The sequence below is a fragment of the Xenopus tropicalis genome, chromosome 1, assembly GCF_000004195.4.
Source record: "Xenopus tropicalis strain Nigerian chromosome 1, UCB_Xtro_10.0, whole genome shotgun sequence".
Taxonomy (NCBI): Eukaryota; Metazoa; Chordata; class Amphibia; order Anura; family Pipidae; genus Xenopus; species Xenopus tropicalis.
The window spans coordinates 57,975,464-57,992,723 of NC_030677.2; the positions used below are offsets into that span (position 1 = coordinate 57,975,464).

Genomic DNA, 17,260 nt, shown 5'->3' on the forward strand with positions numbered 1-17,260 from the left:
AAAGCCACTGTTAGAGGCAGAAAATATTTGGTTGGCTGTGCTTTCTGTTACAGTTAGGTCCTGTATTATTTCCAGTAACGTGAACTCAGGGAGGAAAATAAGTAAAATTATTAATTATTACATATGTGTTGTAAGATTCTTTAATATGCAACATATTATGATCCAATGTATCTATTCATGATGAACATATGAACATATAGTTATACTTTAATGCAACATGTTTGATATCCTACTGGGAAATATTTTTTAGACTTTTATTTGGATGTATTCAAGAGTTATCAAAACTACTTTGTACAATAAACTACCAATTATTAGTACTTGTTACTTAATTAGATATAGTTAACTCTGCAGCAATTTTTTTAAAGTACCAGACTTATGCCATGTTGCCATAAAGCATCACTGCATGCAACAAACCATTGCACAATAACAAAGAAGACATTGGAAACATATAGCTTAGTTCAATCATTCTAGAACTGTAATTCTTCTTTTTTTTCTATGGTGATTTTTAAATAAGTTGTAATTAGTGGTGATAGCAATCAGTGACCTAACATCTGGCCTGATTCAGTGTGCCAAGAATCAAGAGCAAACAATCAATGTTTACAACTTCATTTAATGGACAAATTGGAGTCCCACTGCTCTCCCTGCAGATGTCTTAGGACTTTTATGTTTCTTAAAAGCTGCTGCGAGTGCTTTGAGATCACAGTTTTGCCCAGTAGTATACATATAGTTGGTTTGATTACAGTATTGTACAGACACTCTTCTTACCCCAATAGTCAGAGTTAATTATTTGATGGCCTGAAATGCATAAACTGATATGCATGTTTTATAGTTTCTTCTTAGGGCAGACACACGGGGAGATTTGTTGCCCCGCGACAAATCTTCATTACCGCAGGCGGCTAATCCCCCCATGATACCAATCCACCAGCAAAAATATAAATCGCCGGGTGGATGGCATACGCGTCGCTACAATTTTCCAAAGTTGCCTCTCAAGGAAACTTTGGGCAACTTTAGGAAATCGTAGCAACGTGTATGCCATCCTACCGGCTATTTACATTCTTGCTAGTGGGATGGCATTGCGGGGAGATTCGTCGCCCACGATAACGGAGATTTGTTGCAGGGTGACTAATCTCCCCGTGTGCCACTCCTCTTAGAGTTTGCATAAAATTTTCATGGCTGTACTTTCACTGTACTGTACAATTGACCAGATGTTGGACCACAGAGGGAGTGGTTGAACTGAAAACTACTAATCCCCAGATAGCGCTTAATATTGGATCCCATTGGATCAGATTTGTCTGACTTAGGTTTATATGGCCTGTGGTGGTATTTTATGTCAATGGGGACACAACAGCCAATGAGACATTTCTTTATCATTTGGAAAATGTTATTTTCACATAAGTTGACCTCTAAGTGAATGTTACTTTAAAGGAATAGTAACACCAAAACATAAAAGTGTTTTAAAGTAAGTAAAATATAATGTACTGTTGCCCTGCACTGATAAGCCTGGTGTGTTGGCTACTGGAAAGCTTAGTTTATATAATAAGCTGATGTGTAGCCATGAGGGCAGCCATTCTGCTTGAAAAAAGGAGAAAAGGCACAGGTTACATAGCAGATACAGATAACCTCTGTAAAATATAATGGGTCTTTATTTGTTATCTGCTCTGTGCCTGTGCCTTTTCTCCTTTGAATGGCTGCCCCCATGGCTACACAGCAGCTTTGTTTATACTATAACTATAGTAGTCTTTCTGAGGCAAACACACCAGTTGAACAAGTGCAGGGCAACAGTACATTATACTGTAATTACCTTTATACACTTTTATTTTTTGGTGTTGCTGTTCCTTTAACAACTTATTATGTGATGCTTATTATATTTTAGTGTTTTCATTATTAGTATTATAGTTGGAATGTATGAGCTTCTTGTTAATAGAAGGTGCATCCTTGCAGTACAGTTGCACAAATTGCATTGCATGTGTCCTTACTGGTCTTACACAGTTGCTTGCCAATTATCTTGTAATAAACTAAATGAAAACCCCCTGTTTCTATATACTTGCCAATGAAATGTTCATTGATAAATGGAAATTTGGCCATATCAGTCATACTTTTTACTCATTTACTATATTACCAGCCCTTGAATGCTCCTAAAAAGTTTGTTATTTCACAGCTAATGACTTTTCAGTAGATGCCGGCTATACCCCCTAGGGGCCCGGCAAGGGTCTGGTCTGGGCCACTGGGGCCCACCCGTTTTTTTTCCCGGTGTCCCAGCAGCCCAGTCTGACCCTGTTATTGTTCTATTCCCACATATAAAACTCTTTACAGAGGAACTGATTAAAGTAATGTTATCATAAAGTTTAAATCATATTAATGTATAGACTAATATTACAATATTAGTATAGATCTAATAGGAAGAATTTTTCTTAGGTGAAATTGCTGTGAGCAGTATTTTTATGCATTACGTATTATTACTATTTACCTTCAGGGTGCTGTAGCAGATCATGCATGGCCAATTTAACTCCTTTTTCATAACTCTTATAGCTTTCAGGGCCTGCTAATAAATCCTGCTCAGCTTTACATTTTTGCTGTGCATACTGAGCTCCCTAGAAGTACACACACAGCCTTACACAGATGCTTTCTGATTTATTGGCTAGAATATGCATGCTCTCCTGTCTAACACTATGATGGACCAACAAATTCTAATAGCCAGCTTATGCAAAGCTCAACAGATGAGATCCTACACATTCTAAATTAAGGGACATAATTATTATCATTTAATGTTGGCTTGCATGGAAAATCATGTACGAAAACAACATGTTAATCTAGCTCAAGTTTTCTGGCGTTGCTTCTTTTTTGTTCACAATTTTTTTGTAAAATAATTAAAAAAAAAAAAAAAAAAGCTTGCCTGTTTTGCTGACATACCGTATATACTCGAGTATAAGCCGATCCGAATATAAGCCGAGGTACCTAATTTTACCAAAGAAAACTGGAAAAACTTGTTGACTCGAGTATAAGCCTAACATAAGCATCCAACATAATATATGTTATATATTATATTCGGATCGGTTTATACTCAAGTATATACGGTACTTGGAATAACGTTTTCATTGTGCAAAGCCAGACAAGACTTCCTATTTCAATAATATTAAGATGTATAAGTCAAGAATAAGCACACACTCAGGGGCCATTACTAAAGAGGGGCACCTACCAGCTGTTGTTATCTTAATGCACTTTCCTGTTTCCCGTGCTTTGCTCCCCATTTCTATTGGACTGTGCATAACCTTGGCATTCCTATGATATTGCACACATCAATTTCAATAGGGGACGTGAGGGCAGCTCTGCAGCATCATTGAGCTCTAACACAAGCTGAACTAGACAAACTGCATGCAGACCTCATTAAAGCCTGCAACAGAATACATGAATAAAATGTTTGGTCTTCAGTAAAGCTGCATGGTTCAAGGCATTGCTACATAGTATCAGTGCTGCTAAGTTTTAAAGACAAGTTGGGGGCAATTAAAATATATATATATAAATAGAGCTGCATGCCTTTCCATAAAAGAACTATTACTACTATTACTAGGATGAACTCATTACAAGTATTGTTTGTTGGATAATGTTTTACCAGTGCAAATAATTTAGTGTGAGAAACTCTCTGCTGCACAATAAACATCATGCCTGACACTCGGCACGGGAATCCTGCACACATAAATGAAGGCAGACCCTCACACATTCTTAATCACTACTGGTAACTTTAACAAGGATTAGGAATGTGGTAAGAGTCTGCCGACAATTAGGCGATTAACTGTCAGATGGTTTATCCCTAGGAGTGTAGCTAGAACCTACTCCCAGCCGTTACCTGAATGCAGCTTTTAGTATCCGGCAAGCTCCTCCAAACAATATGTGGGCGTACGCACACTTCACACAGGTGGACGGGGGGAAGGGCGTGACGAGGACGGGACGCACGGGGAGCGGCGCGCAGATGTTGCAGATTTGTAGATATAGTATCCGGCAAAGCTCCTCTAAAAGACATGTGGGCATACGCACACTACATACCGGTAAGCGATATGAGGACGCGGCGAGCAGCGAGACTCACAGGGGAGGCGGATCGCCGCGCCACAGCGCGCCGTGCCACGCCGCACGGGGTGGGGTGGGAGCGGCGCAGTGCTCACATGTCATTTGGAGGAGCTTTGCCGGATGAGCACTACCATAATACAAAGGAGCACTGACTTGGGACCTGCACCGTATTACTTGGGACCTGCGCCGGTAGGGTACTTGCCTCGAGTATAAGCCGAGGATTCCTTTTTAAGCACATTTTGAGTGCTGGAAAACTCGGCTTATACTCGAGTATATACGGTAATTTCCTACAAATGTGAGCATCTAAAGGTAACAACTATGTTCCTAGGGGGTATTTATTCACTTAGATGTGCTAGATCCCAAAAATAATATCCATAGGGCCACATTCAGTTTGATGAGAAAAATGTATCTCATGGTTTATCCATTTAAAAATTCAATATAATTCTAAAAATACTTTTGGAAATGAATTAGGAATATGTGTTTCTCATGAAATTAAATCTGGCCCATTATCAGAAAATGCATGCTTGCTAAGTTGCAAAAGTAGTGATGTTGATTTTAGTACAAGTTTAATGGAATGGTATGCACTGAAACAATAAGAAAAATAATCCAAAATTTATGAACTGCCGTAAAAAGAAAATATTGAATTATTAATCTTTATTACAACATATGTGCCTCACCATATTCACACAGTTGGGTCAGGGATAATGTTCACATGCCCCTGTTGTTTTCAGGGTTTGTTTTTGATTGGCTATTTTAGTGAAAGCTGGTTATATTGTTACTATGTATTCTCTCAATTATGGGCCTCTTAATGTGTTAATAGCCTGGGATCTTTGAATTATAAGCTTCCAAACAGAAATGTAGACTTTACTTTGTAAACGGCTAATACCTGGGGCCTCTTAAAGTTAATGCCTAAAATCATTATTGGTACCAAGTACAGTATTTTTGTTTTCCTTCCTGTTACACCTCAAACAATCACAATGCAATCCAGATGATTTATGAAATTAGGAAAAGAAAAATAATGTACATGGTACCAATAATTTCAAATTCTCATTACTTGACATTTAGTAGTTTACATAAGTAGTCTCCTCCAGATATCATGTAAAATAGGCAGAATTGTGATTTAGAAATATTATTTTAGACTGTAAGAATAGTGACATTTCTTTGAAACATAAATATTAAAATAATTTTTGTTGCCAATCTCCTTAGGCTACTATGAAGAGGTGTACGAAAATCAGTTGGCGTTGGCTCAATACTTCCAAGAAGTTGGTGATGACTGGCTTTCATATCACTTCTTTGAATGTTGCTTTCAAACAGCTACAAAAATTAAAATGGACGGAGGAAGAAAAGAAGCTGAAGCACATTCAAATATTGGTTCAGTTGAAGAGGAACATGGTAAGCAAATAAATGCCACTTGTTGCTTTCTTCTTTTACAAAAAACATGTTTTGGAATTTTGAATACGTTTCAGAAGCTGACCTGTCTCCCAATCTATAAATTATAGGAACAGGAACAGGAACACCAAAACATTTAAATATAGTGTACTGTTGCTCTGCACTGGTAAAACTGGTGTGTTTGCCTCAGGAACATTACTGTAGTTTATATAAATAATCTGTTGTGTAGCCATGGGGGCAGCCATTCAAGCTGGAAAAAAGGAGAAAAGGCACAGGTTACATAACAGATTAAACACCATTGTATTCTACAGAGTTTATCCATTATCTGCTATGTAACCTGTGCCTTTTCTCCTTTTGAATGGCTGCCCCATGACTACACAGCAGGGTATTTATATAAAATATAGTAGTGTTTCTGAAGCAAAAACACAGCTTTTACCAGTGCAGGACAGTAGTACATTATGTTTTAATTACTTTGATACATTTTACTCTTTTTTTTACTGTTTCTTTAAGGGGGTCAGATAAAGATTTAGTTCTTTAAAGGAGTGAGAAAAGTAAAATACCTGGGGGTGTGCCAAAATGTTAGGCACCCCCCCCCCCAGTGATTATCTCTTACCTTATACCCCAGGCTGGTGCTCCTGTTAGTAGAAAATTGCACCAGCCGGGGTAGCTGCGAGACAGCGATCATACTCTAACTTTTTCCATAGAATATCTTTGGTACCTTCCAGAGGGGCAGGTTTCTGAGGAAGCTAAGCCTAGTTTAGGTCCTTTTTACTACCAACTCTGTGTTTCCCCTAGGCTATTTAGTATTAAAAAAAATTGTGAAGCTATGTTTAGTAGGAATAAGAGGTTAGCTTTATAAATTTGACCCTAAGGGGCAGATTTATCGATGTTCAGATTTGAATTTTTGAGTTTCTTGGCTCTAAAACACATGAAAAGTCAATTTCAATATTTTGCATCTAATAGATGGGGTGTTCATGTAGAAGTCAATGGGAGTTATCCTAGGCAAAATGTGTTTTTTGTTTTTTTCAAACCAAGTTTCAGGAAAGTTGGTAGGTTTATTGAGTAGAATGTGATTTAGCTGCCTTTGACTGTTTTCCCCCTTTTTTTCAAGGAGAAAGAAATTTGACATTTTGGCATTTTACTGCCAATAGATTCACCACATTTAGTGCAAGCTAGAACGCTATATTTATTCTGCAGAAAGCTTTTACCATACCGGATTAAAGAGCCCTAGAAGCTCCCTCCATTTGTTTAAGATATCAGCTGCCATTTTAGCTTGGCCTCAGTAGCTTACGTGCTGTGCTGGTAGCTCCGATCACACATTCTGATGGGAGGGGGAGTGAATACTTATGAATTCTTATGGGAGGGGGGAACAGGAGAAGGGAGAGAGCTGTGCAGACTCCTGGAATTAAGTTTTTTTTCTGAGAGAGGAAGTCTAATACTTTTTTTTGTTTACACAAAAGATGACAAATCCTGTGTTTCTTTTGATAGAGGATAGAGTGCAGCGTTTCTGTGAGTGCTTATGGCTGTATTTACATAGACCTTTCTGATAAAGCTTACCTAGTTTTTACCTTTCCTTCTCCTTTAAACGATCAAGTTTACAAGACTTTTTTAATAAATAAGCACACATTAGAGTTGGGTAAGTTTTTGGGTTTAAAAAAAAAATCTTGAAATTAGAAAATGTAATTTTAATAATTATACCTTTTTAAAGGTACCTATTTAAAGGTACAGGTTACTGTAAAATTCATGCTTAGTGGTGATTGTGAATAATCTGCAAATTGTAATTTATGAGCCACAGCAATCCAGTATGTAGTGTTAGCAACCTGCTTACCTTAATCTGAAATCTATTTGAATAACAGACTAGACTAAACTAGACCAGACTTTTGAGTACTACTATTTTGAAAGCTAAATGCATTAAAATAGTCAACTTGATAGGTCTGCTCATCTACTTTCCCATAGCTTCACATTCATAATGCTTCCTGTTAATAATTACAATAGCACCTAGACTTTAATGGGCTTTTTAACCTTAAGGGCTTTACATAGGAACATTACCAATAGGAAATAGTATCACAAAGGTATTTCACACTCAAAATATGTGCAGTGTGTACATCTGAATATAAATTAGGAAATTTTTGTATAATATAACTAGTAGAGCACAAGGTAAATAATGAAATGTAATATGGAATATATTTTTCATATATATATATGATTATATGCTATATAGGGTATGTTGGCCACACTACACGGACTTGGATTTCTTACTATTGAGTGCTATTCTGTTATCTACTGGGAGCTGCATTCTTGCTACCTTCCCATTGTTCCCAACTTGCAGCTTAGCAGTAAAGTGCATCACAGCACAGGTCACATGGCTGTGGCACCCTGGGAAATAAGGAATATGGCTAGTCCCATGTGAAATTTTAAAATTAAATATAAAAAAAAACATTTATGTTTTTAAAAAACAGATTTCAATGCAGGATTCTGCTGAAGAAGCTCTATTAACTGTTGCTTTGGAAAAAAAAACATGTTTTCCCAGTATTCCTTTAAGCTGGTAAACCTCAGATTTTTGACCATTAGAATCACTGACCTGTGGCACCAGAGAGCACTTAAATTCCCAGTAGATTAGGAGCAGAATAAAAAGACAATAAATGATGCACCAAATTATAAAAAATATCATGTGTTCAGTACTTATTTTGACTACAAGATACTTATGTTAATTTTTTTAGTGAACTTTTATTCAGCAGAATTCTGGTTCGTTAGAGTTAATCAATCCCTTGGCTTCAGTGGAACAATTTACCAAGATGTCTTCAGTCTTCTATTTTTCCAATCCATGCGTAAGCTAAAGACGAAAAAATATATGTTATATTTTTCTAAAATCAGAATGTGGTAGAATGTTCATTAATGTTAAGTTGTGCTTTCTTTAACTTCAACTGAAGGGGGGGAGTACATGCTTACAGGGTAGGAGATAATTAGCTGCCCTCAAGATTGCTGATAGGAGGCAATCAGGCAGGTCAGCCACTACATCTTGCAATTTGTGACATAATAAATTACTTGGAGAACACCGGAAGCAGTCTTTGAACCTAATTAACATCCCACCAGATTAATGTCAGGCCTTGGCAAGCAGTTCTGTTCAGTGATACCTTATTTATTTAATTACGGGTGGTGCATAATGCTGAAACCTTCAATTGTGGCAGCTTTTATTTATAAGTGGGGAAACACTTCTCTTTCTCTCTTTGCCTCCCTTGTTTTGAGTAATCAATGTGATGCTGAATGAGTTCATTTTAGTACACTCAATCATGGCTATAATGTTCGTAGCTTACGGGCGAAGGCATCAGTAATGTAAGAATGTTATATGACTTTAGTTTGGCCCATATCATTAAATATTCATGGCTTCAAAAAATGTGCATCAAAATAGCGTCTGGGAGAATTACATTTATGTGCCTGCTTTTATGGCAGCTACACATTTAAAGCCATTTGTGTTAATACAAATTCTTGCAGTATGAAAATGATGCAGCCAATGAAGTCTTTTGCATCTCTCTTACCCTAATGTTTGGTCACTAGTTCTGACATGCATATTTAAGTGAAACAAATATTTTAAATGCAAAAGAAAGTGCGCGAAAAGACTGTAATTATTTCAATTTTATATTATCATTTGTTGGACAAAGCCTTTCCGTTTTATTGAAGTAAATATTCTGTATGCTTTGCATAATTTGGACACTGTTTGTGAAAGGGCAAGATAATATTTTAGATATGTTGTGTGTTACTGATTTTAATAGGATATTTCTTTCTAGAATACTCTGTGTTCAGTATTAATATTTTTATGATAATGGTTTTAAATACAAGTTTTCCTGTAACCACATCAACAAAAATAACACTGGAGTTGAACTTGGAGTTTTCTTTATAACACTGGTCCTTATGTCCAGAACAGGTACATATGACTATTTAGGACAGGACAAGTGTTTTTGGTGCCCAAGATTGCAGCAGCCAAAACAGCCCCCATGAAATTTATTCACCATCATATTTCCTTTCTACCCTTGGCTGCTCTAGATGCAGGAGGAAATGTAAACACCGTGAGAAGCACAAATAAATATTGTTTATAGAACAATATAAAAAATAATCCCCTCTAGTCTGAAAATGATGTGCAATCTCATGAAAGAAACAGCAACTAGAAAGGACTAATAATAGAGAGTGCCCAGTTTTTTGCATCCCCTACCAATACCTTTGTATACTTTGTGCTCACTTAGTGATTCTGTACCCTGGGACCCCATTCACTTGCATGGCAGTTGCCTGCAAGAGTCACTACACTTGCTTGTCAGGCAGTTTCCTCATGCCAGTTAGTGTTCCCAGAAGGCAATAGCATGACAGGCAAGTGCACATGTGATTGCAGGATTTTGCCCTTTTATGCAATTGCCCTTATTGTGTTGATCACATAAAAACATTTTTTTAGCTGCCATTGCATTGTATTTGATATCTGTGGATACATTTCTACTGTTGCTGCATAACGAATATACTATGGGCCAGATTAAATTCAGTGAGAAAAAGGTTTATCACATGAAAACCCTATTCAAGTTTTTTTTTTCCTTGCATTAAATCTCATCCGAGAGTTTTTACATGATAAATTGAATCTGGCCCAACATCAGAGAACACAAGTAAGTGCTATCCTTCCACTGCTGATATGCTAACAAACTGCATGTCTGTTTCCTGCTCATCCCCTTGGTATACCTGATGTAAAGCCACTCACTCACTAAACACATCTGGAGTAACTGAGTCACTCCATAGGATTTTATCTTAGGTAGCCTACGGTGACAAACAAGTGACAAACATTTTCAATACATCCATATTTATATACTTTGGAAGGATAAACAAAGAAGAACAAACCAGAATACAGCCTCATACAAATGGAAAATAGGGCTCTGCTTACAGACCGGAAGATTGTAAGCGAATTGCTGAAGTACATAATGCGGCTTATAGAAGGGCAATAGGTTTCTGTGAAAAAGTAGTTTTTAAAGAATGACTAGAAGAAGACAGGTAAGGAGTGAGTTTAACGAAAGGTCTAACACTTGTATTTACATTTATAAGAAAATGTTAAAAGGGATTCTAGGGAAACTAGAAGATCAAAATAATTTTGTTTTAATCTAAAAACATTATTTTGCATTATATCAAAATATGTAATATAAAATATAAAAAATAATTTTGTGTTTTATTTTAAATTCGATTTTGAAACATTAGAACATTTTTAAACATTTTCTTCCTAGAAAGGATTACCAGTGTGAGTTAGTTTATGGTTTGTAATACTGATTGTATTCATACAAGGCTTGTATATTGTAGGTCAGCTGGAAAAAGCTGCTGAGCATTATGAGGCGTTTTATCATCTGACAGTAGGCCGGATATGGAAAGATGAGACAGGCCGCTCTCACAACTCACTGGCCTGTGAGAACCTCTGGAGAATATACACTTTGCAATCAGACAAAATGCTAGCGAACAAAGAATGCCAACAGGCCATCAAAACTCTAATAAAAGCATTTGATATGGCAAGAGAAGGTAGGTGAAAAATGACAATATCACATTTTGTCTTTTAATGTGTTGGCCCTGGTTTTCTCATGAGTGAACTAAATGTTGTGAACTGTTTGACTAGGTCATTATCATTTAAGAGACAAATATCAACAGTATATTAGCGTCCTGTAAAATGCTATTGCTATTTTGCTTACATAAGATACATGAAAGGCTTAAAAGCAGCCATATGTATGGTGTATGCTGTTTATGTCTTTGCTTTGTCATAGCTACTATAATATTATAGTATTATAAAATTTTGTACAAGCTGTGGTAGAATTAACATGTTAAATACCAAGAACTGTAGCATTTCGGTCACCTTGAATCAGGAGTGTTTCAGCCCTTAGTGTTGCCCTAGGGAATGCTGCTCCCCTCACCCCTCTCTCCACTCTCTGTACTAGAAGAGCAGAAATTTTGATTTAAAATTGGAATTATGGCCAGTTGGCTTTTTGCTGCCCCTGGTAACTTCAGGGTGTTGCTGTCTGAGGTGAGTTTCTCAACATGGCAGCAGCACCCTGCTTGGAAAGTTTCAAGAAATGACCCACTTCCCAGTGTTCATAAAATACAGTTGAAAACCATTGAGACTATGCCAGATTTTATCAAGGTTATAAATTGTTATAGCTTAGTTAACTCAAACACTTAAACAAGTGTTATTTGTTTACAAAACAGGAAAAAAAATGTGACACTAGGGAGAATCACAATGTTCCACTCATTTTCAGTGAATATAGTGTATAATGATTCATTTCCAGCCCCTATATACTGTATAATGATGTTAGCATCCAACTCATTTTTCTCAAGTCATTTGCTGCTATTGATGCAGCCAATTACCAAACAGAGTCCAAACATAATAAGTCCAGGTTTCCTTTGTGTCAATGTGTGCACTTGCATGCCAATTATCAGGACAGGCTGATAAGGAACGTTTCTGAAGAATATCATTGCATGTTTTTTTAATATATTTTTCGCACTTTGCTCTTGGTGTCCTAAATCTTAGAATATAAGAAGATGTAATTAAAAGATTAGTTAAAGCAATCAGGTACAAATTACCCATACAGTTAAGAAAATGTATGCAAAACAAGAGCCTTGAGATTCTTGGTGTCTAACTAAAGACAAGTTTGAACTGGGTCCTTTTTTGGGTTTTCCAGGTGAAAACCTATGCCAGACATCTCACTGTACCTCTCAACAATCTCTCTTTTTTCATAATTTACGTCTCCTTTAAAGACATACAAGACTTCCAGTACAGGCAGCTTAATTGGCTCCTGATTTAATTTATCCTAATATACTGTATGTGTGTGTTTTTGTTAGAGGGGACCTTAGACTATAACATCTACTGGAAGGGACAACCCATGTGAATGATGAGCAGTCTCTGTAAATTGCTGCATAATATGGAACCATATAAAAAGCATTCCAATTATAAGAATAAAGTATATTCTTCTGTTCATGATCTATTTAATTGGTGCATAAATTCTGTGATTATTTACATAAAAGAGAAAATATTGTGGCCTTAAACTCATGTCACCTGAAAATGGTGAACCTTTGAAGTTGATATTCTCCTATCGTTTAATCATCTGGTAAGCAGGATCAATATCCTGTACACTTGTTATACCATCTGGCACAGTAATAGCCTGCATACTTTTCGGAGGTCAGTTGGGATTTTCTACACAGTCATGCTGGGCTGTCATCCTGGCTTTGTTTTTCTAAACATTTGACCATTAACTTTTAGTTTTCTATAGACAGTTTCTTGCTAAGTATTCTGACACTTGGGATTAGGCGTAACTCTTGGGTTGTAACCCACTATTAAAGGCAGTACTTTTTTAAACTAACCAACTGTACAGAATTATTTAAATAATTATATGACTAGAAATAGGAGATCTGCCTGTTCTCACTCTACAACCTACAGTTATTGGAAAGAGCTACTTATAACACAACTACATTGTTATAATGATGACTATTAAACCTGCAGACATAGCAGGTAAGCAACACTGTGGTTTTTCTTATAATGTGCAACAGTCAAGCACCAAAATATCTATGGAAATTATTCTTAACAGGGCAGAGGTCTTAACATTGCTTAGCTACTTATACCAGCTTGGTCTCTCTTTTTTTTTCTGAGCACTTTCTTCTGTATTTTACTTATCCAATATAGTTTTGCTAGACACCATAGCATGATTTCCTTTGGTACTTGAGAATTCATTAGTTTAATAATCTGTTATTAATTAGAAATTGTTTTCAGTTAGTAAATATAACCTGGACGATGAAACCTATGTAGTGTAGAAAAGCATAGTTTATATACATTTATAGGGTAAAACTTTTTATTGCCTAAATGATGGTTTAAGACCATTTCAGTTCACATGATGGTTTAAGACCATTTCAGTTCTTTTTTTAAAGCTGATTACATGCTAGATTGACTCTGACATATACAGTGGAGGAAATAATTATTTGACCCCTCACTGATTTTGTAAGTTTGTCCAATGACAAGGAAATGAAAAGTCTCAGAACAGTATCATTTCAATGGTAGGTTTATTTTAACAGTGGCAGATAGCACATCAAAAGGAAAATCGAAAAAATAACTTTAAATAAAAGATAGCAACTGATTTGCATTTCATTGAGTGAAATAAGTTTTTGAACCCCTACCAACCATTAAGAGTGCTGGCTCCCACAGAGTGGTTAGACACTTCTACTCAATTAGTCAACCTCATTAAGGACACCTGTCTTAACTAGTCACCTGTATAAAAGACACCTGTCCACAGAATCAATCAATCAAGCAGACTCCAAACTCTCCAACATGGGAAAGACCAAAGAGCTGTCCAAGGATGTCAGAGACAAAATTGTAGACCTGCACAAGGCTGGAATGGGCTACAAAACCATTAGCAAGAAGCTGGGAGAGAAGGTGACAACTGTTGGTGCGATTGTTCGAAAATGGAAGGAGCACAAAATGACCATCAATCGACCTCGCTCTGGGGCTCCACGCAAGATCTCACCTCGTGGGGTGTCAATGATTCTGAGAAAGGTGAAAAAGCATCCTAGAACTACACGGGAGGAGTTAGTTAATGACCTCAAATTAGCAGGGACCACAGTCACCAAGAAAACCATTGGAAACACATTACACCGCAATGGATTAAAATCCTGCAGGGCTCGCAAGGTCCCCCTGCTCAAGAAGGCACATGTGCAGGCCCGTCTGAAGTTTGCCAATGAACTCCTGAATGATTCTGTGAGTGACTGGGAGAAGGTGCTGTGGTCTGATGAGACCAAAATAGAGCGCTTTGGCATTAACTCAACTCGCTGTGTTTGGAGGAAGAAAAATGCTGCCTATGACCCCCAAAACACCGTCCCCACCGTCAAGCATGGGGGTGGAAACATTTTGCTTTGGGGGTGTTTTTCTGCTAAGGGCACAGGACAACTTATTCGCATTAACGGGAAAATGGACGGAGCCATGTTGTGAAATCCTGAACGACAACCTCCTTCCCTCTGCCAGGAAACTGAAAATGGGTCGTGGATGGGTGTTCCAGCACGACAATGACCCAAAACATACAGCAAAGGCAACAAAGGAGTGGCTCAAGAAGAAGCACATTAAGGTCATGGAGTGGCCTAGTCAGTCTCCGGACCTTAATCCAATAGAAAACCTATGGAGGGAGAGTTGCACAGAGACAGCCTCGAAACCTTAGGGATTTAGAGATGATCTGCAAAGAGGAGTGGGCCAACATTCCTCCTAAAATGTGCGCAAACTTGGTCATCAATTACAAGAAACGTTTGACCTCTGTGCTTGCAAACAAGGGTTTTTCCACTAAGTATTAAGTCTTTTTTTGTTAGAGGGTTCAAAAACTTATTTCACTCAGTGAAATGCAAATCAGTTGCTATCTTTTATTTAAAGTTATTTTTTCGATTTTCCTTTTGATGTGCTATCTGCCACTGTTAAAATAAACCTACCATTGAAATGATACTGTTCTGAGACTTTTCATTTCTTTGTCATTGGACAAACTTACAAAATCAGTGAGGGGTCAAATAATTATTTCCTCCACTGTATTTACAAACATTTTGTGCACCAAAAAAAATGTTATTTGCAGTTAGCATATTTTGATCCTTATTGACTAAGATGGTGAACTACAGCTATCTTGGCTTTTTCTGGACAAATGCAGCAATCAAGATTTCTGTTCTGGAATGTTAAAGATGGAATAAAAGTGGTGTATGTATAGTACTTTTGTTTTTTATCAAATCTTTGCAGTGTGCAGATGCAGTATTCCTGCCTTGACACTGTGGGTAATATAAAGTATGCTTACTTAATGGGTAGGCCATGGATATGCATCTTGGATTCTGTTTTGCTCACATGGAGAATGTCAAAAAATGACATGATTGCCTAATTTGAGAAAAGAAAGTCATTTAATGAACACAGCAACTTGGAGTTTGGCTTACAGCTGTGCTTGGAATATCCATAATCACTATCTAATAAATAGGCTCTACACTGATCAATTACTCATACATTCCACTGGTCCGTCAAGTAAAACAATCATATTTTTTTCCATTTGTTTTTTTATTTCAGTGTTGTCACATTGTGACAGTCTCAAAAAGCATCAAAATGGCCAGCCAATAAAAGCATTTATGATTTATCTGCATACATTATAGCTAGAATATTTATGTGGGTAGCAGCCTTAGTGCTTAAATTTTTCTGGGTGTTTTATAAGATGCATTCATGATATCCTTGCTAGATGTATTTCTTCTTTTGGCCTCCGTTCCATTTCGAATGCACAAAAGTTTAACCATACTGGCTTCATTTAATTCCAGCTAATTGGAAAACCTGCATAAATAAATACAGTTTGACAGTTTCTGAACACAGACAGCGGAAGCGACCAAATATTTGGCAACCTTCCCAAAAAATACACAGAATTGTAGTTTCTTCAGTATTTTCCATCACAAATATTTAAAGCATATGTTTTTGGCCCTTATATTCTCACCTCTCAGTCAACTGGCAACTACAATTAATTTCTAAGCAAACAGGCAATATGACCAGCAATATGATTTGGGGAGGTTGGCTTATTCACCAATTTATATTTTGTTAATTTTATTAAGAAACATTACAGAAAATTATACTTAATGATAGTTAAATAACATAAACATATGTAAAAGAGGTCTTAAAAACTGATCTTTTCCTTCTCATATTTGATTCTCAGTTATGGAGTAAGTGAATGATTCAAGGTTTAACACAAGAAACACAGTATTTATCCTATTTTTCCTTAATCCTTATATTTTTGGACACTGCATATTTGTTTTCTTGGTACACCCCTAGGCAGCACAGGTAATGTAGGGATTAATGCAGTGTTCCCTTTAGGAGGCAGGAGAGGTTTGTCCTGCTAGACTCCCCCTCTTCCCCGCCTTAAACCAACAGTTTATTTGCTATCCTGCTTCCTGAACGCCGTTTTTGTTTGTTTGTATGATAATGAAACATCCTTCTCCAGCAGAAAGCTGAATTTTCACTTATCTAATATTATGATATTATTCACTGGGTTTAGTGACTGTAGCAAGGGGATGCATAGGAGTTTCTGTGAGTATTAAATCACTTAGGTGATCGTTCACAGAAAAGAGTATAGTTATTGGAAGCGCTAAGCATGATTCTGTACAGTAATCAGTGTGTTGCTGTTCTGCATATTTATTAACTGAACAGTAATGAGGGATAAGTATATGTCCCTGCAGACGTTACATCTGCACAGTGCACTTCACCAAATTTAGCTCTATTTGTAAGTCCTTATTCCCATCTACAGACATTTTTGTTCTTAAGCAGTCTTAACACCAACACCAGTAACGCCAAAATTTGAAAGTTGTTTGTTTTCTGCATTAAAATATAATCCACTATTACCCTGTATTGATGCATTACAAATTGCATTAAAGTTTATATTAAAAAGTTTGTGCCTGGGGTAGCCATTCACACTGATATTGAAAACATGTTTTACCTCACATTTGTATTATTTTGCTATTTTTTGTTTAATGAATAAGCAGTGTTAGCACCTTGACTGAATATATCTTATAAATATTTATTTAAAGGTAAATTAAAGCCACCCTTTCAATTTTAGTTGTTGTACCAGTGCACAGCCCACTATCCATCATGCCCAGAACTACAGAGCTGCCCAGCAGTGTTGGGCCCACTTTTAGCTATCACCGAGCAGGCACATGCACAATGAATGCTAAACTGGAATCTTGGGCTTCTGAACATGTTCCTAGTTAAGTTATATGATGGGAATGGAAGTCACATGGCCAAAGATGATGGTGTGACTCTGCATGT

General features: G+C 36.9%; 1 protein-coding gene across 2 annotated transcripts in view; it reads left to right on the forward strand.

Moving 5' to 3' along the window:
* The window catches only part of ttc29 (tetratricopeptide repeat domain 29), a 149,862-nt gene that overhangs the window by 41,178 nt on the left and 91,424 nt on the right, over positions 1-17,260 (forward strand). For both annotated transcript variants that reach the window (XM_002938930.5, XM_031895505.1), the window contains exons 5-6: positions 5,269-5,454; positions 10,774-10,986. In XM_002938930.5, coding sequence (XP_002938976.1) covers positions 5,269-5,454; positions 10,774-10,986 — 399 coding nt within the window. The remainder of the gene's footprint in view (positions 1-5,268; positions 5,455-10,773; positions 10,987-17,260) is intronic.